The sequence below is a fragment of the Mirounga leonina genome, unplaced genomic scaffold, assembly GCF_011800145.1.
Source record: "Mirounga leonina isolate KUSES-001 unplaced genomic scaffold, KU_Mleo_1.0 Mir_165, whole genome shotgun sequence".
NCBI lineage: Eukaryota > Metazoa > Chordata > Mammalia > Carnivora > Phocidae > Mirounga > Mirounga leonina.
In genome coordinates, this window is record NW_023270415.1 from 49,864,878 (window position 1) to 49,889,873 (window position 24,996).

Sequence of the window (24,996 nt, forward strand, 5' to 3'; positions counted from 1 at the left end):
GTGAGGGTCAGAGGGAGAAGCAGACTCCCCGCCAAGCAGGGAGCCCGATGCGGGACTCGATCCCGGGACTCCAGGATCATGACCTGAGCCGAAGGCAGTCGCTTAACCAACTGAGCCACCCAGGCGCCCTGATTTCCTGACTTTTAAAAGTGAGATGATGCTGGCACATCCTAGAAGGGTCTATTATATTTTATGGGCAGGGGGAGGGGCTTTGGTTTTAAAATCTTAAAATAATTGTCATAAAAATACTATTTGGATAATTGCTCTAATAGCTTTAATACCCAAGGAGCTATGGGACAAATCAACTCAATTTGAAAGAAATTTGTTGAGCATCTACTGTGTACCCTGCGCCATCCTGATTCAGGTACTAAGAGGATAATGGAGATGCCTAAGAGACAGGTAATCTTCTTTAAAATTAATCAGAGAGTTTGCACTTAGCCATCAGATTAAAAAGTGGGCTGCAGATTAAAGAGTGGGGGACCTGTGGCTGAAGGAAATGTCCTGAGGTTCCAAGGATGGTGGAGAAATAACCTAAGGCAGAGAAGCAGAAAGGAGGATAGAACTAGACATGCATAAGGTGCAAGAAAACAGAAAGGATGTTAATGGAAAAGGAGGAAGACGAGCTGCGGAAATGCATGCGCAACTTTTTTTTTTTTTTTTACAAAGGTAACTTCCTGTGTCTTTATTTACTTATTTATTTATAAAGATTTTATTCATTTATTTGACAGAGAGAGAGCGAGCGAGAGCACAAGCAGGGGGAGCACCAGGCAGAGGGAGAGGGAGAAGCAGACTCCCCACTGAGCGGAGAGCCCGACTCGGGGCTCCATCCCGGGACCCTGGGGTCATGACCTGAGCCGAAGGCAGATGCTTCACCGACTGAGCCACCCGGGCTCCCCTCCCTGCAACTTTCTCGTAAGCAAAGCAGGAACTGCGGCCGATTTACCTCACTCTTCAGCTACTACTGAGCTATAGGCGAGCTTGTTGCTCAGGAATTACCGTCTCTCCTTGCATCCGCTATGACCTTGGCTGCAGACTTGCTCATCACGTGCACGACGTAGAGAGGGCAGTTCACGGCGCTGGCGATGGTGATGGCTCTCAGCGTGGCTTCTGCCTCCACCTCTTCCGGGCGGCACAGCTCATGGCCCTCGGGCCCTGTTATCCCCAACCCCAGCATCTTCTTTGCTCCCTAAAAAGACGGCGGGAACAGACACACGTGCGAGGAAGGTCTACTAATGACAAGTACCATGATCTTCTTGTGAATTAAATACACAGCCAGGCTTTCAGACCTATTAGGGGTGGAGGTGTGTGTGTGTGTGTGTGTGTGTGTATTTGGTAAACACAGTTTTAACACATAAACATGACACTTGGTATATGTTAGCTTTTCATACGCATATTTCACAATTAAATTATTTCGATGGAAAGGCTGAAAAAGATAGGAGGTAATTTGAATCACATTCTTATTGCTGGTTCAGTGCAAAATAAAATAAAACCAAATATTCAAATTCCCAATATTTTTAAGTGACTCATATGACATTACGTAAGTAGCTGTGCTTTTTACTGAATCATAGTCTTCGCTGCCCTCTGTCCTACCCACCAAATGATATTGGACGAGACATTTTCCCACTCCAAAATGTTATTTCTTCCTTACAAAAAAAGCAGGAAGTCAACACTCGGAGTGGGAAAACGGCTGGCCCGGTGTCATACAGCTAGAAACGAGGAGTCCATTTAAACTCTGGTCGGCTTGAATTTACAGCTCAGGCTCACTTCTCATGATCCCTGGTTGCCTCCTGGCCACCCAGCCTCACTCTCCCTGACTTTAATGGGAGGTGAGCCTGGGGAGAGAAAAAAAAAAAAAAAAAATCAGCTAATATAAAGGGTAAGAGACAGCACTTTAAATCTTGCAGATAGTGTATCCTTCGGGCATTAATAATGGAACTCCCATGAGAAATAAATACCCCATCTAGATTCCTTCAGAGCACATTTTAATACCAGTTTCTGAAAAGAGTGGGGCTTTAAACAGCACTTAATACACTGCTTAAGTCATCAGATCCCACTCATGTCCGCACTTTAGCATTCTGAACCAGCAGGTGGAGCTCCTAAAAAAAAAAAAAAAGTGCTGGGATACACAAAGAAAAGTATTTGTTTGAGAAACATGTTTGAGATCTGATAGCTAATCTGAAAAAGGGAAATCTTCATTCCAATGCATATATCACCTGAATAAAAGTCAGAGCATGGACTTAAGTAAACCGAGTCAAGTGTTTCCAAGCCATAGGACATGAGTGTCTGAATTTCCATTCTTCCAATGCACAGAATGAGCTCACCCGCTTGGGTCCAACTGTCTCTGGCTCAAGTGATGGCCGTTTCATTTGTGGCGAAGCTCTGGGATGTAAATGCTTACCTCTGCGATCAGGTCTCCGTTTTCCGCGTGGACCTGAGCAATCGCTCCAATTTCCTTGCACTGAGAGAAGGCCGCATACAGCTCCTCATCCCTCACCATGTACAGGTCTTTATAGGCCATAAACATCTTGAAAGAGTTCACACCTTTGTCTTGGGTAAGGATTTTCATTTCTTCTTTAACCTAAAAGGGGAACAACAGCCACACACACACAAAATGCCATGCTTTCGTTCAAATAATAATCTCAACATTCTCTTCAACATTCGAGATGTTGCATTCAGACGAGAATTAAGTAAAATAAGGCAACAGTTAAATTCCCAAAAAAATGCAATTAAGGCCTTGATCCTTCCCCCAGGTTAGACCTCACTTCATCCGATGAAGTGCTGTTGGTATGATGCTTTTAATCGTGAAGAGTTCATAGTTTTCCCCAAAGCACTTCATTTCTTTACTCGGACATAAAATCCTCGGCATCTATCTCCTGATGGGAGGAAATTATTTTGGAAAATGAGAACAAAGCCACTTGGCAGCAACGTGAGAAATCATGTCTCTAAAAGGGATCAAAGCTAATGCGAGGTAAGGCTTTGGACTCAGATCTGAAACCCGCAGGATGGGCTCTCAGATGGAGGAGGAAGACCCGGATTGAGCCGCCGGCCCCTCCTGGGACGTGAGAGACTCTGGACAGGTTGGAATCCTTAGGAGACTTCAGGTGTGCCAAAAGTAAGGGACAAGGTAAGATCAAAACAAGCTCACTCACTACCCTTGCAGGTCCAATTCAAGTCTCAATAAAAACTAAAAACTTCAAAGAAAAAATTGGTAGATTTGACCAAATACAGTTGTTTGAATTTCTATATGTTAATACACACACATATACACCCAACACCTGTTCTAGGCATAGGATTATTGATTGCTTTTAGTTGTCTATCAACTTAATAAGAAAAACTCTAACATGCCAGGTGAAAAATACTACCAGCAATTCAAACAGTAAATACAAATGACTAATAAACATGAAAAAAAAAATGTTAACCTTTCTGCTGATTAAAACGTGCAAAATAAAACAATGCCATTTTTTTTCTATTGAATCAGTGATGTTTATATGACTCTATTACATGTCAGATGACTCACTTCTGTCACTTTTGATTCCCTTACTAATTTTTCTTACTTTTCTCTGTGGTGCTTTATTTATTATATATTTCCTTTCTCATGGCTTCCCCCACTAGAGAGCAGGGGCTTTGCAGAGTTTGTCCACTGCTGTGCGCGGGAACAGAGCCTGCCGCGGTGGCCATGCCGAAACTATCTGCTGGATGGATGGCTGACTGAACGGACCTATATACAGCGTATTCATCAAGAAACGGAAAAAACGCTCAAATGTTGACAGTGGTCATCACTGAAGGATGAAATGAGCTCCAAGGTATGTTAAGGGACAACAGCAAGGGGCAGGACATGATATAGAGTGCCTCATTTTCGTTTTGGGGTTTTTTTTTTTGGTTTTGGGGTGGTTTTTTTTTTTTTACTTTTCTATAGTTTCAAGTTTTCTACCATGAGTATAATTTTTTTTTAAAGATTTTATTTATTTATTTGACAGAGAGAGAGAGCACAAGCAGGGGGAGCAGCAGAGGGAGAGGGAGAAGCAGGCTCCCGACCAAGTGGGGAGCTCGATGCCGGGCTCGATCCCAAGACGCTTAATGACTGAGCCACCCAGGTGCCCCTTGAGTATATTATTTTTATAGTCAGAAAAAAAATGCCTTAAACATTGTGAGCATATGCACATGACGGGCTTCCAAATGCAGGCATGGTGGCTTAAGCCTTACTGCTCTGAAAGTGTGCTACCTGAACCAGCAACCTTGGCATTGCCTGGGAGTTGGCTGTAAATGCAGATTCTTAGGCCCTGCCCCAGATCTGCTGCTATGGCTTGACTTGTGCACCCCCTAAAATTCGTATGTTGAAGTCCTAACTCCGAGTACCTCAAAATGGGACCTTATTTGGAAATGGAGGCATTGCAGATCACATCAGTAGAGATGACGTCATGAGGGTGGGCCCCAATCCAAGATGACTGGTGTCTTCATAAAAAGGGGGAATTTGGACACAGACATGCACACCGGGGAATGCCATGTGAAGACCAAGGCAGAGATGGGGTGCTGTTTCTACAAATCAAGGAACACCCAAGATTACCTGCAAGCCACGAGAAGCCGGGGAGAGGCCTGCACCAGATTCTCCCTCACAGCCCCCAGAAGGAAGCAACCCTACCAACATCTTGATCTCAAACTTTGAGTCTCCAGAATGGTGAGACAATAGATTTCTATTTAAGCCACTCAGTCTGTGGTTCTTTGTCACAGCAGTCCTAGCAAACGAATACATTTTCTGAACATAATTGGTGCTTTAACAATTCCACCAGGTAACCATTTGCATATTAACGTGTGAGAAACACTGGTAAGGACAAACATCTTCATCTTTGCTTTATATTGTAAAATAAGAGTGGGAGGAAGGAAGGAGAGAGGGAAGGAGGAAGGGAGGGAGAAAGGAGGAAAGCAGGAAGACCCTAAAAGCAGAAAAGAGATTAGATGCATCACTTAGAATGGTGTTTTGGGAGAAAAATTAACTTTTGCTGTGGACTGTAAACCTTGCTATTATGTTTGCAGACCCATTGGTTAAAGATTAATTACTTGTTTTATATTAATTTGGCTCCTGAAGCCCAACTTCGAGGGGGGAAGTGCGGACATAAGTTGCATGGTAACTTCAAATAAAATCACCCTTGTGAACCCTTTCTGGCAAAGGATTTCCGAATTAAGTCCAATGTGGAAAAACTGTTGGCAATTGAAATTCAAGTAAAAATTTCTTCCAAAGTACACATGCATGTTTTTTTATGAGGAGAAATAAACAGGTTTTAACATCTCTCAAAACTATCTTTTCTATCTGAATTCTGTCGTCCTTTCTGCCATGGCCTAAATGGTTAGCAGATAAGGAAAGCCAGTTTCAGCTCCTCCATGAAAGGATCTGACCCCATGTTGATACTAGAGAACAGAGCAGGAAGGGCACCAGGTGAGGATACAGCTGGCAGGCAGGCTTCAAAACGTTCCTGTTCTATCCCTTCTTCTTTTTTTTCTCCAGATATTAAACATTTCTAATACAAGTTCTACTCTGTGGGAAAATACTGCTTAAAAGAGCCTGGAGGTGTTAACATTGAGAAGTTCAGTACTTTTAAAAATTACAGCTAAAGGGCACCTGGGTGGCTCAGTTGGTTAAGCGACTGCCTTCAGCTCAGGTCATGATCCTGGAGTCCCGGGATCGAGTCCCGCATCGGGCTCCCTGCTCGGCAGGGAGTCTGCTTCTCCCTCTGACCCTCCCGACCCTCCCCCCTCTCATGCTCTCTCTCTCTATCTCATTCTCTCTCTCAAATAAATAAAATCTTTAAAAAAAAATTACAGATAAAGATTTTACAATCCTTGGATCATGTATTAGGAAAGGCTATTGTGAATGGGTATAAGGATGTATCCTATCATCTTTATATGCTTTAAAAATTTTTTTAGTTTTTCAAGTTGATAATACTTCAGAGGATTCCAAATTCAAAAAGGTACAAAGGAATATGTAAGGAAAAGTCTTCCCTCTAATTCTGACTTCCAGTCACCCAGGAAGCAACTGATATCACCAATTTCCTAGGGGAGCAAGGGCTAGGGGACTAAATAGAAGAAACCCCCCCCCTCAACCCCCAGTGGTTCACCTGGTCACTCCACCATGTCACCGCCACGTGAAGGCTGTAGTCGCAGCAGACTTTGGGGTCAGCCCAGCTTCTCCAGGTCTCGAAGGCCTGGAGGAGGGAAGCGCCTTTCTGAGGAATGGCAAAATCAATGATCATGGTGGTGCCTCCTGCCAGGGCAGCCTGGAATCACAAGAGAGTTTCAACAGGTTAGCCGTCAATTTTCTAGCTGAGTCATTTTTCTCCTTGAATGCTAGGCACTGGCAAGCCCTTGGGCACGCTTGAGGGGTCCAGGAAATTGTGCAACAATGCTGCTTGTTTAAAAGACCCAGAGGGACATGGGGCGCCTGGGTGGTTCAGTCAGTTAAGCGTCTGCCTTCAGCTCAGGTCATGATCTCAGGGTCCTGGGATCGAGTCCCCCTGCCCCCCAGTTCCTGCATTCATTCTCTCTCTCTCACTCACAAATAAATAAAATCTTTAAAAATAAATAAATAAAGACCCAGAGGGACATGAATAGACTTTTCATAAATTAAAGTTGGAAGTACTGAAATTGCTGGAATTGTTTTGAAAAATGACATGTCTGATGAAAAGAAAATGGCTTTGGCCCAAACAAAATTCTCGGACTGCAAGGAAAAACTGACATGAAAACATGGAGAAGAACGCAAAACTTTTTCTTCTCCAGAAAACTAGACTCATTATTGTGAAATCTCATTTCATGAGAATCAGTCTCGGTGAATTATATCTCCAAACTGCCCATGCTGCATGCAGAATCCCCAGAGACTCACATGGTGCCTGCTTCACCTTCATTCCCCACAACCAACGGTCTTTCCTTAACTCCCAACTGGCCCCTCTAATCCATCCCCACTGCTCTGGTCTTAGTTCAACCTCTTGTCATTCTTCCCCTTGATCGTAGTGTCTCAGGTTTTGCTTCCACTCCCTCCAATACAAACTCCTTGGGGCAAGTAGAAAGAAGCACATTCCGAAGCACAAAGGTTAAAACTGAATGCTTTTCACCGCCTCTGGAATGAAGTTGAGTCTTCATAACAGGGTCTACAAGGCCCCACATGATCTGGCTCAACTCATATTTTCCTTGGTATATTATAGTATATTATGTTAACTCATGATTAATTTAAAAAGTAAGTTAAGTAAATTGCTTAATTAAGTGTCTTTGATGAACTACTGAAATTGATTTTACTTAAACTATAATCATGAGGTGGTTCATGTGCTTTTAACTGTTGAGGTCAAACAAGGTAGGTGAGGAAAACAAAGGAGCAGAGAGGGATGCTCATGCAGTCATTAAGGGCATTGACCATGGAGGCTGACTGACTCCAGGGCTGGAAGCTCAGATTCAGTGCTTACCAGCTGGGAATCCACCAGCCCCTCTCCCAGGTCCCTCTGCCTGCACCCCCATCACCCCCCCTGCAAAGCCTCCCTGGTTTACAAGCTCTATTCTTGCTTACTTCAATAGATTTTTTATTTTTCCTAAGTCACTTGGCCCCACTCCAATTCTTTTTGCTCTCAAAAAATCTCACTTTTTGTACAGGATCCTATACTTCGTTTCTACCTTTAGATAACATTGCCTTATTCATGGCAAACAATACCTATTTGCATTTCTTAAGAAATCCCTATTGGTTCATTACAGTAATGACAATACTAGAAAAAAAATCCTCAGGTTCTGTATTTTTATTTGAATGCAGATTAATCTTCTTGCCTTTTTCCTTCTTAAAGTGTTTTCCCAGTGCATCGCAGACATCCCTTGAGGACAAAGGGCATTTTTCTAAAAGCAAGTGCTGTTAATTAAAGTGTTAGAAGAAAGTACTTTTTTAGTGTCTACTGAACTATAAAATCAAGCTTAAATAACTATTCTTTCCATTCTTTCCGTATTAAGTCTTCCACATTCAGGATGTGGGCAAACCAGATACACTGCTGATGGAACTACAAGAAGATGGCGCAGCCACTTTGGAAAGCAGTTTTTCAGAAAGTTAAACCTGGAGTTACCCTATGAGCCAGCAAGTCCAATCCTAGGCATTTATCCCAGAGAAATGAAAACCTGTCCACACAAAAACCTGTCCACAAATACTCAGTGCATTATTCATAACAGTCCCAAAGTGTAAACAACCCAAATGTCCATGAACTGATGAATGGATAACAAAATGAGGTAGAGGAACGCTGTGGAATCTTATTCAACCATAAGGAGGAAGCACTGGCACATGTGTGGATGAACCTTGAACACATTACGTTAAGTGAAAGAAGCCAGTCACAGAGGATCACATACTGTCTGATTCCATTTGTACGAAATATCCAGAAGAGGCAAATCCACAGAGACAGTAAGTAGGGTAGTGGCTGCCTTGGGCTGGAGGGGTTGAGTCAAAGTGATAGCTAAGGGGCACCTAGTTTCTTTTTGGAGAGATAAAATGTTTTAACACTGATTTTGGTGATGGTTGCCCAATTCCAGGAATATACTAAAAACCACTATTAAGGTATACCTTAAACGGCTGAAGTTAAGTTATCTCACCAGATCTGCAGCAGGGAATATTATTAGCCCCATTTTAGGGTTGAGGAAACCCAACAGAGCACTCTTAAATTTAACTTGACAAAGGCGGGACTGGAACAACATCATCAGGCACCAGAGCCTGTGCTTTGAGGAACAGCCAACAGCATGGAGTCACTCTGAGGAAGGGCCCATGAGGAAAAGCCGGCAGCTCGGCAGAAAGTGGTAAAGGGCAGAACTGAATTAAGACCTAGACTAGGGTTAATTCAAAGCATTGGTTCCAACAAGAGGAAGGCTGTGCTATCAGTCTGGGCGACAGGGCTCTGAGCAGATTCTCACTGGGATGACTGATCAGGTGACAGATGAGGAGACAGAGGAGGGAGGCAGCTCTGGCATGGAGGGGGAGCATGAGTGTGGTGTGGAACATCCTGAGAGTGAGGGGCCTGGGCACATGTTCACTCTGTGTATTCGCACACAGAGAGAAATGCAGACCTGACCCTGAGGAGCAAGCAAGGGCAGGAGAAGGTTGTGGCAGTCGCCTTGGAGAGGATGCCAGAGGGGTCCTGAGGGTGGCCGAAATGACCCCGGGAGAGAGAAGGGAGACATGATAATATAAATCACAATGCATGCTCCAGAACATTCCAACACTTAGCAGGAAAGCAACAGTATCCAGCCAAAACAACCATTTACAGTGGCTGTTTCTGGGTGGCGTGATGGCAGGTTGCTTCAATTTCCCTCTAGTTAAATTTTATTTTTAATATTTGCTAACTTTTCTATAACAAAGCACAAGTTTTACAAGAAGAAAAAATGGCTTTACATATAGATGATCAACATGCATGCATATGCTACGTAAATAAAGTAGAGACTGTTGCTGATGCAGATGTGATGGTCAAAGGGCCATTTTCTAAAATGACAGCAGATTGAAATTCCTGGGGCTTTAATTTGCAAGCTCCCAAATCAGGATTTATCACACCTGCTCCACCTCCCTAGTTCCCCGGGAGCAGGAAAGGGAGAGGAGAACTGCCATGCACCTCTCCTTTGTTTCTTCTTGTTCTGTTTCTCCTCCATGCCCTTCCTCCCTCTCCTCCCCTCAACACGGGAACACATTTTGAGAAGCTCTACTGAATGGGAGAGGGTGTGGGCAGATGTATGGAAAACCAATCAGGGCGGCATGAGCCACTCACCGCAGGGGGCCCCTGCTGCCACCCTGGGTCCTGGCGATCAGCTGCGGCCACGGTCTGCGCCCCAGCCTCCTCTGAGCCTCCTTCTTCCCCCTCCTCTCCTGGTGTCTCTGGTTACCCAGGGTCCTTTCACAGCCCAAGGTTACCTCAAACCCCCGAATATTATTTCAGTATTATTTCCTTCCACAGGATCCAGGCAGCCACAGGCTAGAGCGGCGGATCTGTAATCCCAAATAGGGTGTTAAGGAGACGTGTTCCTCCCAGGAGGTACTGACCTCTTCAGAGAAGAGCTTGTAAATGCCCAGGCCTGGGTTAAGCATCCTATACACACTAGATCATTTAATTAAGCCTCGCGGTCTGGAAAGGTAGGAATGGTTTTCACTTTACAGTTGGGGCTGTTGAGGCTCAGAGATGTCAAATGACTCCCCAAGGTTACATGGAGGAGCATACAACTCTGAGGGGTAAGTCTTACTTACAGCCTACCCTGGGCCTCAATCCTATGCAAGCCATTTTCCCTCAACCCCTCTTCCATGTCCTGGGATCTGATTTCCAGCCAGTTGTCCCAGGTCATCGGTGAATCATTCCTTTGAGAAATGCAGAGGTTGATAAAGTGAATCAAGCACTTAGGAAACCAAATGCCTTACAAAACAAAACAAATGCCATCAGACTGTGAATTGGAAAGCCACAAATGAAACGCAGTTTTATATGGCTCAGCTGATGTTCATCACTGTGACAATCACTACTGAAATAAATGTGTCCCTAGAAAATTAATAAGGAAGGGCTCTCTATAGTAGTGCTCCTTCATCTTCACGCATCTACGGGCCCTGGAAGAATCTCCTTTATTCAGCAAACCAGCTGGTCAGAACATCACCTTCCTAGCCCACCTCAAATATTTTCAGGATCTGTCTGTTTTTTATCATCAGATCCTTTTAGGTTCACTTCACAAATGTTCTTCAGGGTTTACCTAACATTTGAGGAATGAAAAGAGTTAGGGAGGGGAGGGAGAACCAGTAAAGGGTGAAAATTTCTCTCGTATTTCTGGGTGAACCTGAATTGTTTCCTTTGTTTTTACTGCTGATTGACTTCACTCCACTTTTATTTGTCAGATAGCCAAACAAAATGTATTTACCTTATCTAATCTTGGCTCATAAATCAATTCTTTCAGCTCCTAATTACTTCGGCTGTTCTCCCTTGAAAACCTTCCAATTTATCTAAAGCCTTCTTTTTGGGGAGGAGAGCATGTGCTGTATCAGGTGCAAATGTGATAGGACATACATTGAGATAAACTCCAACCAACAGCAGGGCCACAATATTATATAACACAAGATTCTATTTAAGAATGTATTAGGTGGTAAATCATTATTGAAAGCATCCCAAGCAACGTCTTCCTTTTGACGGGGTCACCAAATTTTCATTTCTAAGCTCATCCTGGAACAAGTGACTTTGTCTCCTTAAAATCAATCATAGGACCTGATCAATCAACCCAAGTAAAGCAGAAAGAAATCCAAGAGGACATTTGAGCCTTAGGGAGAAACCCTGGACTGAATTCTCAGCTTTCTCAGAGTCGCTAAGACTTATGAAAACAAACTTCATGATCCCAATTTATGTCCCAACTCCAGAAGCACATTTGGCTTTGTAAAGATGGCCTCCGCATTGCCTGTCTCCTTGTGTCCCTGAGTCTGACATATTAGCTGCACCACTGTCCATCCAACTCTGCAAACCAGACTGAGGAGTCACCCTGGACATTTATCTCTCTTCTTCTCGACATCCCCAGATCCAACCCACTGGCAAGCCCAGCTCTCCCCCAACCCCCGCGGGCTGCCTCCTACATATTCCATGAATCTCTCTCCTTCCTGCGTCTTCACTTCTGCTGCTCAATGCCATCTGCATCCTCTGACAGGACTAGAGCAGTAGCTCTTCATTGTCACCTCATCCCCAGCCATGTCTGCCACTGCCAATCTTATATTGATTTCCCTTTGCTCTTAGGATGGAGAAAAGACAATTATTACACATCCCACAAGGCTGAACTTCAGCTGACCCTTCCGCTTGCTCTTGAGTCACCTCCTTCCCAACCCATCCGCCCCACTCCAGTGACACCGTCCCTACCTCTCCTTGGAGAGCTCTGAGCTCCTTTCTTCCTCAGTGAGAGAGGTAAGAAGAAGCTCACGCCTGCTCTTCCCTTCCCAGCCCCTCTTCTACTTGGTCCAGTGACTCTTAACCTTGGCTGCACACCGGCATCATCATGGGAAATTTATCCCATCCCTCAGAGATCCTGATTGGATGGATATAGCTTCATCTCTGTCTGTCTTTTGCCCATTACAGTGCCTGGTACATAAATGTTCTTTAAATGTTTAAGGGAGTGTTAAAAAGAAAATCACAGTCCCAAAATGGAATGACTTAACGCTAGGCCAAATCACCAAACCAGGGCTTAATACCTAATCAAACTGCAGTTTCAACCTGCCTCAGAAAAGTAGTCAGGAATTTTCTGGTCGGCACCAATGAGGTAATCTGTCACATGGGCCCTCTCCATCCCCCAAAGTAAGAGGAGGTAATCTGCATGATAAGACACCATGCCCCCCCCCCCCCAGGAAACTGACCATTCATGAAACAATCCTTTTCTCTTCTTTTGCTAGTAACTTCCTGCCCCACTCTCCTTCCTATAAAAACCTTCCATTTTGTAAACTCTTTGTAGCTTCTTTCTACTTGCCAGATGGGATGCTGCCTGATTTTTGAATCGCTTAATAAAGACAATTAGATCTTCAAATTTACTCAGTTGAATTTTTGTTCTTTAACAGGAGAAAGGAAGGGAGGGATCAATGAATTTCCCCCAATAGCTATGAGATGGAATAATTTTGATGGTTCACTTTCCAACAGCAAAATGAGAAAGCAGTGTAAGTTGCATGTTAATGTGACATTTCATTTCTTAAAAATATTGCTAGCCCTGGCCATGTAATTTCCTGTTTCCTTCTAGGAAAATGTTAATGTGGAATGTATACTCTAAGCACCTATGAAAGCTAAACCCTCAGTTTTGTCCAAAGCCTATCACCTAGTCAGTGTTAACCAGGATTGTTAATACAACAGATTGGAATCCATATTTGCCTCAAATGATTTTTTGTTTGTTTTTTTTTCAAAGATTACACTTTGTCTTACTTTAAACTAACTTTTAAGGTCTTTGTTTTTATGTGTGAACAGATTCTCAGGGTTCATGACCACCATGATAACAGCTTCTCTGTTAGATGCAATAAAACATAACTGAAGAATTGAAGAGTCCTCCCTCAATTTGTTACTTGACATGTGATAGGAAGCACACAAAGTGGAAGTGAGCAGTAGACTCTGGGTAGTTGCTCACTTCTCAGCTAAATAATTTGCTCAGAAACATAGCTTGTGATGCCATTAGGACAGGGGACCTTGCAAAGGGGAAAATGCCAGACCTTAAGTTTTCACTCAAAAATAGTCACAATCATCAAAGTTAAGCCCACAAGTCCAAAAGGCTACTGTATATAATTCATTATTAAGGCCAACATAAATTAGAGCCCCATGTAGCTCTAGTCTGTTTGCTATTGGTAACAAAGACCACCATGGTTTTCATCTCTACGAGCCCAAACACAATGCCTGCCACTTAGTGGGTTACCAAAAATATTGGTTGACTGAAATAATTGCACCTAACCATCGACTTGAAAAATCCTTAGTTTCGGATCATTCCGTATTGGATGGCAGTGACAAGGTCCACAGCGTGCCACTGCAACATAGAAATCATTTTGAGCTGAAGGTATTTAAGAATAGGGGTGTGTGGGGCGCCTGGGTGGCTCAGTCGGTTAAGCGACTGCCTTCGGCTCAGGTCATGATCCTGGAGTCCCGGGATCGAGTCCCGCATCGGGCTCCCTGCTCAGTAGGGGGTCTGCTTCTCCCCCTGCCCTCCCGACCCTCCCCCCTCTCATGCTCTCTCTCTCTCAGTCTCTCTCTCTCAAATAAATAAATAAAATCTTTAAAAGAAAAAAAAAGAATAGGTGTGTGTGTGTGTGTGTGTGTGTGAGAACTCCCTTATCTGCCTAAAAGCAAAGCCGCCCAAAAGAATTCAACTGTAATAAATCCCCTTCTAGGAAGTTTCACCACCAGGGAAGATTGACTCTTAACACCTGAGACTAGAAACCTGTACCAGGCCTCAAGAGACCTTGTCACAAACTCTCATGTCTCCCACCTCTTCTCTTAAGAGCTCATGTCTTTCCTAAAAGTCATTTTTTTCCCATAAGTGCCCTTTCTACTCCCCCTCTTCTCTTATTAAGAAGTCATTTATTTTCCCATACGTGCCCTTCTATCCCTTCCTTTACCCTGTTAAGGTGGCATATAAACCCCAAATTTTAATTGCCTCTTGAGTCACATTTTTCGGTGAACTCGCAGGTGTGTGAAATTTAAAGACCTGTCCTTTCTCTTGTTAATCTGTCTTTTGTCAATTAATTTGCATGCCTCAGTAACTAAACCTAAGAGGTTATAGGAAAACTTTTTTCTTCCGGACAGTAGCATCATGAAAACCTTGATTTCTATACTACCTTTGTTGGACATTAAAAACACCTGGTCCAGGCAAATGAGGGCGGAAACAAGCAGTGGAACTGAAAAGCATAGAGAACTCAAGTATGCAAACTGAAAGAAGACATCCTAGATTCTGTAAAGTTCAGTGAAAGAATCCCTAACATACAACATCCTCAGTAGGGCCCTATTTAACATCAAGTTGTTTCAAATTAATCTTGGAGATTTTTTTTTTCTTCCTCTGATTAGTGCAAAGATTAACTCTGTAATCAGTAAAGAGCTACTCAAGGAAATCATAGAATTATAAACTCTTAGAGCTGCAACAGGCAAACTATTAGCACAACGAGGACGTTCAAAGCTCAGCTTCACCAGCAATGAAAGAAATGCTTGTTTAAAAACATTAAGAAATTCTACGTTTTTCCAATTAAATTGGCATTGATTTTTTTTAAGGCAGTAGCTACAATTAGCTAGGATTCAGTGAAATGAGGATTATAATATATTGTTCATGGGAGCACAAACTGAAGAGCAATCTGAATATATGTATTAAACTCCTTTAAGACCGATCCAATACTCTTTGGTCCAGTCATTTCATTCTGAGGGGTGATTTCTAGGTCAATTTTCAAGAATCCGTGTGATGCTTTCTGTTCCAACATTGTTACACAAGCAAAAAAACCCCCTGGAAACCACCAAAATGTCCAGCACTGGGAAGATGGGAGGGGCGCTATTAACAGTTGGTGAAACAGGATGAAAAATGGGTGGTGCATTGGAAAGAAAGGATGAATTTGGTTTGGAACACGCTGAGTTCAAAGTGCTTGTGGGACATCCAGGTTCCTCAGACAGGCAGAAATAGAAGCCTGACGCACAGAGACACCAAGACTAGAGAGAAAGTCCTGAGACTCAGCCCTGCGAGGATAAAAGGGCCATGGAAATCATGTTCTCCAGTGATAGTCAAGGTCCCAGACAAATGTCTGATGAACACGGCTGTCTCTGAAGAGTATGCCAAATTTAGTAGAAAATGTTTATATGGGGGTGCCTGGGTGGCTCAGTCGTTAAGCATCTGCCTTCAGCTCAGGTCATGGTCCCAGGATTCTGGGATCGAGCCCAGCATCGGGCTCCCTGCTCCGCGGGAAGCCTGCTTCTCTCTCTCCCACTCCCCCTGCTTGTGTTCCCTCTCTCGCTGTCTCTCTCTCTCTCTGTCAAATAAATAAATAAAATCTTTTTAAAAAATGTTTATATGCCCCCCAAAAGAAAAGCGTGAAGATACAGGAAGCAAAATGTTAAAATTATAGGTGATTTAAATATTATTTTCTTTACACTCAACTATATTTTCTTTTTTTTTTTTTAAAGGAAACTAATATATATTGAGCAATTATAATGCTTCAGCATTTTCCTATAGGTCTGGATAAGGAATAATATATATTGTCTCAGTTACTTCCAACATTTTTTTTTTAAATGAAGTTGCTCTTCTAACCGATGCATCATTATAGAGACAAGATAATGTTAACAACCCTGAGAGAAGTGACTTGCCCAAGGTCACACAGTCAGCCCACACAGCCTCTGAAGCCCAGCCCACTCCGGCAAGCAACAGAAAGAGGGATTTGGCTGGAGACCAAGTTTTCTGAAGCAGTTCTCCTACAAGGTGAAGAAATTCTATAAATACACCACAAATGCATGCTTAATCACATACCTTCCAATGCCTTATTATAAGTAATCATCTTGATGGCACTTTACCAAAAAGTTCCAGAGCAAAGTATAATTTCCTTTCTTGATAATTTTGAAGACTTTTTGTCCTACACACAAAAAAGTGTGCTGCGTGTTTTCCCAATTAAAAAAAAAAAAAAGATCCTTCCGCCAGCTACTGATCCTGCCAGATTTTTAATGTGAGTCTACCTACTCCAAGCTGCATATATTCTGAATATTAATAAATATATATTTGAAAACTAGCCGAGCTTTTGTAATTTACTCTCTTATCACAGGATGTAGTAAAAGCAAAGTCATAATTTCTTCAACTTTAATTCACAATTTCCATTTGAATAAAAAATCCCATTGTTTTTCCTCATGGATATTGAATTATTGGAAGACGACTGTACTTCTAGTATAGACCAACAAGATGAAATATGATTTCTTTAAAGCAGAACATTATTTCTATTAGTTACATCAGATAGAAAGCTTTTACCTGTAATTAAGTAAATCAATTATAGGCTTTAACCCAACCTCTGCCATAAATTAGATTTACAAAATATATAACCTTTGGTAGACCTATATTTCATTTTTTAAACTGGGCCACATCACAATCTGGTGATCAATAAATAGAATACCACAAACACTATCCTTTCTATGTGTCAGATGTTATAAATGATCAGCCTGGGGCATGCAGAAAGCAAACGTTTAGAGCCCATCTCCTGAAAGCGTCATGTATCATTTTTCCTCTAGAGCTTTCTGTATGTGACGTACCCATTTCTGTGTCCTTAGAGATGATGTGGCCATCAATGCAGTACAAATGCCTCACAAACCTAATGCCTGAGACGTGTATTTATTTTAATAACCTTAACTGCCTCTAGCTTTGGGAAGGTGAAGGGCTACTGTATTTCTTAAGGATGACTCTGCTCGATTTTGCAACTCACCCAGCGTTTTCATACCATCACCTGTCACTCGGACAAATCTAAACATCACACGTTTTCCCAATAGTTTCAGAAAGGAAGAGAGCCTAGTAGGTAAGAGCTCTAGCAATGGCAGGCTGTAAGGAATTTGAAGAGCCACTTGGTCACTTACTGGTGTGTGACCTTAGGCAAGTGACTTAAATTTCAGTTTGTTCAACTGCAAAAAGAGATAAGGCCCCCTGAGAGTGTTGGCAGATGAACAGCTTAGCCCAGTGTCTAGCACCCAGTGAGTGCTGGATAAAATAAATGGTACTTTAACCTTATTAATAAGATGTTTTCAAGTGCAATATACAGCACAATCAGCATCTACAAAAGACTTCTTTGTTTCTATTTCCGGGAACTAGAAACTCTACCAACATTGCCTTGGGAATTATTGTGAAGACTATAAAAGAGGACAAGATGACTCCATAACGCTCTCCTTTCAGAACTCAGGCCAATACTTGAATGCTCATGTTTATCTATATTTACCCATCTAGATCCTTTTCATGGAGTCTCCTCTGTTTCTGGGTGCCGGAGAGGTTATCTCCTGGGATCCAACCAGTATTGAAGTAGACTTCTGTAACTTAGTGTCTTTGTGAGTACTGTTTAATGTTCAACATGAATTTAGCCTCTGCTAAATCTTTGACCTTAACATCTCTGACTATATTGTTTAATTAAGACCATTCTATTTAATTAAGATCCTCAGCTCATGAGTCGACAACCTTTAAGTATGGAAATACCTAGAGAATCAGCTGGTGGATAAGTTCTTTCAAATGCTGATGACTATAATACTAGGATATGCTTCACAGACCTGCCTTCTCACTATAGAATTGTAAATCTCTCCATGCTAGGCATCCCTGAATGGCCAGAGAACAATAGCTAGAAGACTAAGAACCAACTTTCAGGGCCTTGGGGCATGCACAGATAATCTTGAGAAAGGGAAGGAATGTTCCTCCTCCAGAGCATTCCAACCCCACTTCCTGGCTGCATCTGTAGAACCCTGATAAGAAAAAGGGAGATGCTGAGGGGAAATGATGCTAGTGGGCCTGGCAACTGATGGCCAGAAGGAATAGCTTTGCACCTGGTACACGGAGGTGTCAACGGAGTGCCCCGCCACCAGCAAAGCATTTTTTTTTTCTTTTAAGATTTTATTTATTTATTTGAGAGAGAGAGAATGAGAGACAGAGAGCAGGAGAGGGAGGAGGGTCAGAGGGAGAAGCAGACTCCCTGCTGAGCAGGGAGTCCGATGTGGGACTCGATCCCAGGACTCCAGTATCATGACCTGAGCCGAAGGCAGACGCTTAACCATCTGAGCCACCCAGGCGCCCTCAGCAAAGCATTTTGTTAATGATGAGCCTGTGATAACAGGAAGTGTGTCTACTGTAACTGAAAACAACAAGTTACAAAATTTTATATACAGGTATACACACACACTCATACATACATGCATAATATGGTCTCAATTATGTAAAATAAAGCATATCAGAAAGCATAAAAGAAATACATCCAAACAGTTGTCATGGAGTTAAGAGATTATGGGTAATATTTTTTTTTCCAATTTTGTACCATCATGTATTGCTTTTATATCTAAAAATTTTATTTAAAATGTAAAAACTAAGTTCATTAAATTTTAAGAAATTTTACTTTTTAACAAAACGGCAAAATGAATATTCAATGTTCACAACAGATAATGATATGTCCTATAAAAAGACTTCGACCACTGCCCTGATGGTGAAGGTTAATAATTAGTAACTAGGAGTAAGCTTTCCAAATCTTGATGTGAGCAGCAAGCCCCAGACCCTTCTCTCTGGGTCAAATGGTTCTTTTTTCTATTAAACATTCTACTCAATCATAGATGACTGAGAAATGTGGAGGGGTGTGTGTGAAGAAAATAAAACTATTTGAGAGAAGTTAGTAAGGTAAATGAACTATCCTCCAAACTGCTCTGAAAGCCTGCACAACTAAGTAACCTGATCTGTTTCCCACACAAGGGTTTAGGCCTTAAGCATATCAATATTTTCATTCTGGAAAGAACCATTTTTCTCCTTGCAGCCCCAAAACGCAAGCCTCAAGAAGGGTGAGGGCTGGGCTTAGCAGAAGTGCTGAGCAGGGTTTTAACTGTATGTAGCTGTAAGGCCGCCCAGTTCAACTCCAGATCTTGTTTTCAGGAGCTTTGGAGAAACGTTTACGGTTCTTTTCAAGGACCACAATCTCTAGGCCTTTGTGTCTAGAGAAACCCAAGCCTCTCTCACCTGGGTTTGGTGATCTCAAACTCCTGCACCATCAGCCAGGCTGCCTCGGCTCAAGCAGCAAGAATCAGATCCCTATTTGACGTCCCCAGGGCAAGCCGGTTAAGAAGAGATGGGGCCAGGTTGCCTTGGGGCCAGTGTGAGTGCTGGGAGACCATTCTGGAATATTTCTCTTCTAAATTCTTGTCAGGGCTGTGTCTTTTCTACCCGGGGGCTGGGGGCAAAGATTGTCGACGTGGTGGGCTTCCAGCCCGCCCAGACTTACCACGACCCAGCGCACGCTGTGAACTTGAAGTCAGGGCACTAACTACTGGGTGAATGGATTTTTCATCTGGTTTTGGCTGGGGATGGAACATAGGGAGAAAATGGCTGGGAGTGCCCCCAAACGAAAAGATTCTACAGATATTATGAAAGACGTGTGGGCTTCCACAGAATACCAGTGACGGTGGGGAGGGGAGTGTGGGGGTATAGAGTGCAGAGAAATGAGGGTGAGGGGACAGGTTGCCTTACACGTGTCCAATTACCCAGAGGGAGGAGTGGAGGGCGTCTGGCTCGGCCAGAGCCGGGCTGGGGGCCGCGAGAAGGGGCGCCTAGAAGAAGGGCGCGCGCGGGGAAAGGCAAGCCGGGCTCCCCAGCCGTCGGTCGCTGCGGCCGGGCTCGCTCCGCCGCCCCCCGCCCCCCCCGGCCCCTCCGCGCGGCGGCAGCGGCGGGAGGCCCCGGGGCTCGGCGGGGCGCCCGGGGCTGGAGGGCGCGGCGGCGCGGGTACCTTGGTGCCCTGGTGGAAGTCGTCCACGGACCGCGCGCCCATGAACGGGAACTGCATGTGCGTGTGCGTGTCGATGCCGCCGGGCAGCACGAGCTTGCCGGCGGCATCGAGGACCCGCAGGCCGGCGGGCGCGCCCCCGGGCGGCAGCAGGTGGCGCCCGAGCGCCCGCACCACGCCGTCCTCCACCAGCACGTCGGCCACCTGCGAGAGGTCGTCGTTGACCACGCGTCCCCCGCGGATCAGGAGCCGCGACGGCGCCGCCATGGCGCGGGGGCGGGGGGGGCGGCTCCTTCAGGTCCCCGAGGACGGTCGGCACCCGCGGCTCCGGCTCCGAAGCGCGGGCGAGCGCGGAGCCCGGCGCCCGGGCCGGCGTCCCGACTGGCCGCGAGGGCGGGCTCCACCCCGGGAGGGCTGGGCTCACGCTGGCAGGCGGGGACAGGCCGGCCCCGCGCCGCTCCCACGCCGGGGTCCCGTCGCGCCCAGCCTAGGGGTCCGAGTCCTCCGACGACGGGAACGCCTTGCTGGAGTTTTACACGTCTGTTTTCCTTTATAAGAAAAGGCACTGGGGGGGAAAGAAATCCACCTGTATCCCTACCCTTGAGGATGAACTGTCTGTCCCAAGACACACACACACACACACAGAGCAACACCTGCAGCAACAGTGATAATACCCACGCCGGAAAGAACCACTTGATCGGGATTTCCTTGTAAAAATATTCTTTGTATGAGGAGTGAATCATCACCACACAATCCGAGTAATTGGCAGGCACAGAGTGAAAGTTCAGAGTGAAGTATTTAATCTATTTGGAAGTAAAGCGGTTTGATATCAACTATTCTCCAGATTGTAATGATGCAATACAGACCAGCAAGGTTTTCATGGAAAATAGCTGGTAATGTAACTCTAAAGATCTAGGCTTTTCCTCAGGTTTTTCACAAAACTGGCTTAGGGATCTTCAGTTAAATCTTTCACTGTCTTGAGTCCTCAGTTTTCTCATACATAAGACTGTGATAAAACTTGTTCTCCCCTTCCAGACTTGCTTTGAGAAGCAGATATGGTGATGGATGTGAATGCACCTTAGTAAAATGGGAAATACCATATAAACTTATTTAACAAATACTGGCTTTGTAAGGACTGACCATTGGGGCTGGATGGGGGTGTGTTAGAGGGGTAAGCGATAAAGATAAATGACATTCTTGTCCTCAAGGAGCCAAGAGCCAATGGTGACACACCTAGACATTCAATATATGACGAATATATAAAACAGAAAATTCTACCTTTGAGAGAGGATAAAGATAAGAGTTTAGAGGAAAGGGAGAGTGGATTTTGTCTTGAAGAAAATCAGATATAGAAGATTCACAAAGAGATATTTGAATCAGGACATAGAGGGCACGGACATAAAGAGATGAGGGGTGGGAAGAGGAATGGCATTCTAGGTCGTGGGAACAGAGTATGTAAAAGGTTGGGGAGGTGATGGCAAGTCAAGTCTGATAAAGCTAAACAACCGTGGACCACCCCACACCCTACAGGGGAGGAGGAGGAAGAGAAAACAGAAGAGGGGCAGTCAGAGAGAAGGGGGATAAGAAAGCATTGTGTGTGGGGGAAGACAACAATACAGAATTTCAAGAAGGGCACCAGGATCGAATGCTATAGAAGGATTGGAGAGTGTGGTAGACATCTGCTGTTCCAGCCCCTATTCTTGTCCTTATTCTGATAACAGTCACTAGAGTTTCTTTGGCGGGAAATCCTCCACCCACCAGGAAGCCCTCACAGTGATGGGTTCAGGGATGGGCACGTGTCCCAATGAGAGCAGATTCTAAGACTTTTGTTAGGTGGAGTAGATGGGGAGTTTGTTCCTTCCTGCTGGACTTAAACCTGGAAGGGTATAAAGAAGAGGCTTCTGGGAGCCGTGTAGACAACATGGCTGTTAAGTGAACAGAGCCAACACAGAGGACATGAAGGAGAGATGGAGGGAGGTTGGGTTCTCACATTGTTGGAGCTTCTGAAACTACCCATGCCTCAAGTCCCCTCCTCTAGACTTTCCTCTGTTTGTGGAAGCTGGTTTACTTTGGGTCTTCTGTCACTTTCAACAGTAAACTGACAGAGGCTGGGAAGATACCTTTGAGTTTGGAGACGAGGCGGTCACATGCAGCCTCAGGGATGGCATTTTCAATAATGGAATGCAGGGTATGGCCAAATTTCCTCAGCTCTCAGATTGCACATGCATCAAAATGATTAAAAATTAGAAAGCCTCAATTATTTCAAGTTCCGGATTTGGCCGTCAAGCCAGGAACAAGAAATCCAAGAAGGTTATACGATTGTTATGGAAAGGGTGTGGTGTAAAGGTGAAAGGAATAATTTTAAATGTAATGAAACTCCTACAAACTATTCAAATAGCATACCACCTCAGGTAAATAAGATGAGATGTCAGGGCGGTTGCGACATCCTTTCTGAAACTGTCCAGGTGAATGATTTCAAAAGTTTCTTTATTTTAGATGCTTTATATCATGAAAAGCCCTGCAGCACAACACAAAACAGACTTCCCACGTTTCACGAACTCAAACTTTTATCAGAAAAGGGGTTTGTAGAATATCACTAGAACAGGAGGATGTGGTTCATTGAGATTCACTGAGAGCAACACAAGAGAGAGTGGGCAAGTTTAAGGAGAAGCATTAATCCGCAGGAAGAGTTATTCCCCCTTCTGGTGGAACATCGGTGTCCCACACCAGCTCACTGGGCAGGAGGAGCCTGGGCAAACATGCTCCTTGGACGAAGCGTGTCCTCAGAATAGCCCCGCCCCTCTTGGCTTCGGCCTGTTCGCCTGCCTCCTTACCCACATGTCTACAGTGAACAAGGATTTGGGAGACAGAGACTCGATGTTGGTGCGAAGCAAGACTGCCATTTTGCATTCCTCCTGCTGGGGAAGAGTCTAGTTGATTGACTCACAGAACAAAGTGTGTCTGAGAGCACTCCTCAGAGGACGAACTGACACTCAAAGATTTATAAAGATTGATGCTTAATCACAGAACAGCCCTGATGGATGGTTTAAAGGGGCAGCAAGGTAGAGGAGAAAATCGTGACCTCCCTCACTGAGTGCCTTGCGTTTAGCGGGAAACAAATCCACCAGGCCCAGTGGTATTTAAGTCCTCAGCAAGCCTGGTGTCCAGGAGTTTGCTTTCCGTATTCTCCTAACCTGTCCCGCTCCTGTTCTAGGACCCAGGGGTCCTCAGAGGGTTTCAAGCCATTGTTCATGGGCAGAAGGAAAGGATGGTGAGGGCGTGCAGGCAACACCTCAGAAAGAGAGAACAGGACAGAACCGGGTGTCTCCAGACAGCATGCCCCAGCTGGGGTCTGCAGGAAACCCCAGTTCCCTGTCCCACCCTGGGATCCAAGTCCCTGGCAGGGTAATGAGGTTATATTTGAATCAGTGATCGAAGAGGGGAGTAGGCAGCATGGACAGGTCAAAATAGAAAAAAATCAAATGAGGAATTGGAATTAGGAGTCTAATCCTGGCTCTGATGCCAACTTCTGGTGTGAGCTTGGTCGAGTCATTTACTCTCAGGGCCTCTGTCTCTTCAACTGAAAAACATGGAGTTAAGTTAATAGGACCTACCCTCCGTGCTTTTGGAGTTTTATGATTCTATGAACAGGGACAGAAGCTCACCCAGAGAGTGCGCTGCATAGCCCTAGAGTTCAACTCTTCTCGGGTCAAGGTGGGTGACTTGGAGACCGAGTAGGACTTGGCTTTGAGATTCAGGACTATTTTATTTCTGGTCCCTCCACTGAAGCAGAGGGGCTCTGCTTGGGAAGGGTGCCACATACAGAGTGTATAACCCGCAGTCATCAGGGGACGATGCTTGGTGGGACTGATCTTGGAGTCTGTGTGCTGATGAGCAGGGATGACATTTTTTCACTGTTCAGCAAGGACATGCATGGCAGGTGGGAATGGTCCCCTGACTCTGGAGGGCCAGAGAGAGAGAGAGAGAGCTGGTCATCGTACAGCTCCAGAGGGCACTCTTCCCTGAAGCACCAGTCCTGGGTAGAGGGAGATAGCTGTCCTGAATAACAATACCAGTATCCGTAGCTAAGAGTTATCAGGCACTCAGGTCAAGTTGGGACTGGGCCAAATACTTGACGTACCTTATTTTACTTCACTCCCACAAGAACTCTTTGAACCGAATGCTATTTTTCCCTTTAATAGATGACGCTTTTGAGGTCGAATGGTTTGCCCAAGGTCACATAGCAATAAATACTGGAGGTAAGCCATTCTGGAACCTGTAATCTACACATTATGTGACTCCAGATTCCAAAGCCAGGTTCAGCTCCTGGCTGCCCTGGGGCCTCAGGTGACATGAATGGATAAATGAGGATCCAGGAGTGAAATCCTACGTCCCTGACACTGACTTCAGACCTCTAGCGCCCATATTGGGCTGTGGCAAAGCTGCTCATAGTCACCTAAACTGTGATGCTTCTATGGTGGAGCCATTCTGTGTTCTTGCTCAGGTAACCAAGGTCATGAGTGGTAAAATAAGTAAATAAGTAAATAAAATTATAAAGTTGACTTTTTGGTAACAAATTAACAAATCTCGTGGGACCAGATCCAACACACCCACGCTGACCTGCCTTGGGGGAAAACTTTCGGACATGTTATCATGTGAGTCCAAGAAACTCAAGGAAAATACCGTTTTTTTATTTTTAAAATGGGGAGCCCAATGCAGGGCTTGACCTCACAACCCTGAGATCAAGACCTGAGCTCACAACCTGAGCTGAAATCAAGAGTCAGACGCTTCACCGACTGAGCCACCCAGGTGTCCTTCAAGGAAAATACTTTCTAAACGTTCTTATCTCCTATACAGTTTGGTCCTACATGGTTTTTATTTGTTTGCTTGTTTTTTGTTTGTTAAAATATTCTGAGGCGAAGCTGCCAGGTGTAGGCACGCCCTAGAAAAGCGGGCTCTTAGCAGTGTGTCTTCGTTTCCTGCAGCGGCTTTAACAAAGCACCACAAACACGGCAGCTTGAAAGAACACAGATTTAGTCTTTTTTGGTCATGGAGCCAGGTCA

At 44.5% G+C, this 24,996-nt stretch overlaps 1 protein-coding gene across 1 annotated transcript in view; it reads right to left on the minus strand.

Moving 5' to 3' along the window:
• Positions 1–20,200, minus strand: part of DPYS (dihydropyrimidinase) — a 76,475-nt gene extending 56,275 nt beyond the window's left edge. Inside the window, exons 1-4 of the mRNA XM_035011725.1 lie at positions 19,937–20,200; positions 6,111–6,269; positions 2,399–2,578; positions 997–1,186 (exon numbers count right to left, since the gene is read on the minus strand). Coding sequence (XP_034867616.1) covers positions 997–1,186; positions 2,399–2,578; positions 6,111–6,269; positions 19,937–20,200 — 793 coding nt within the window. The remainder of the gene's footprint in view (positions 1–996; positions 1,187–2,398; positions 2,579–6,110; positions 6,270–19,936) is intronic.
• Positions 20,201–24,996: the final 4,796 nt, after the last annotated feature.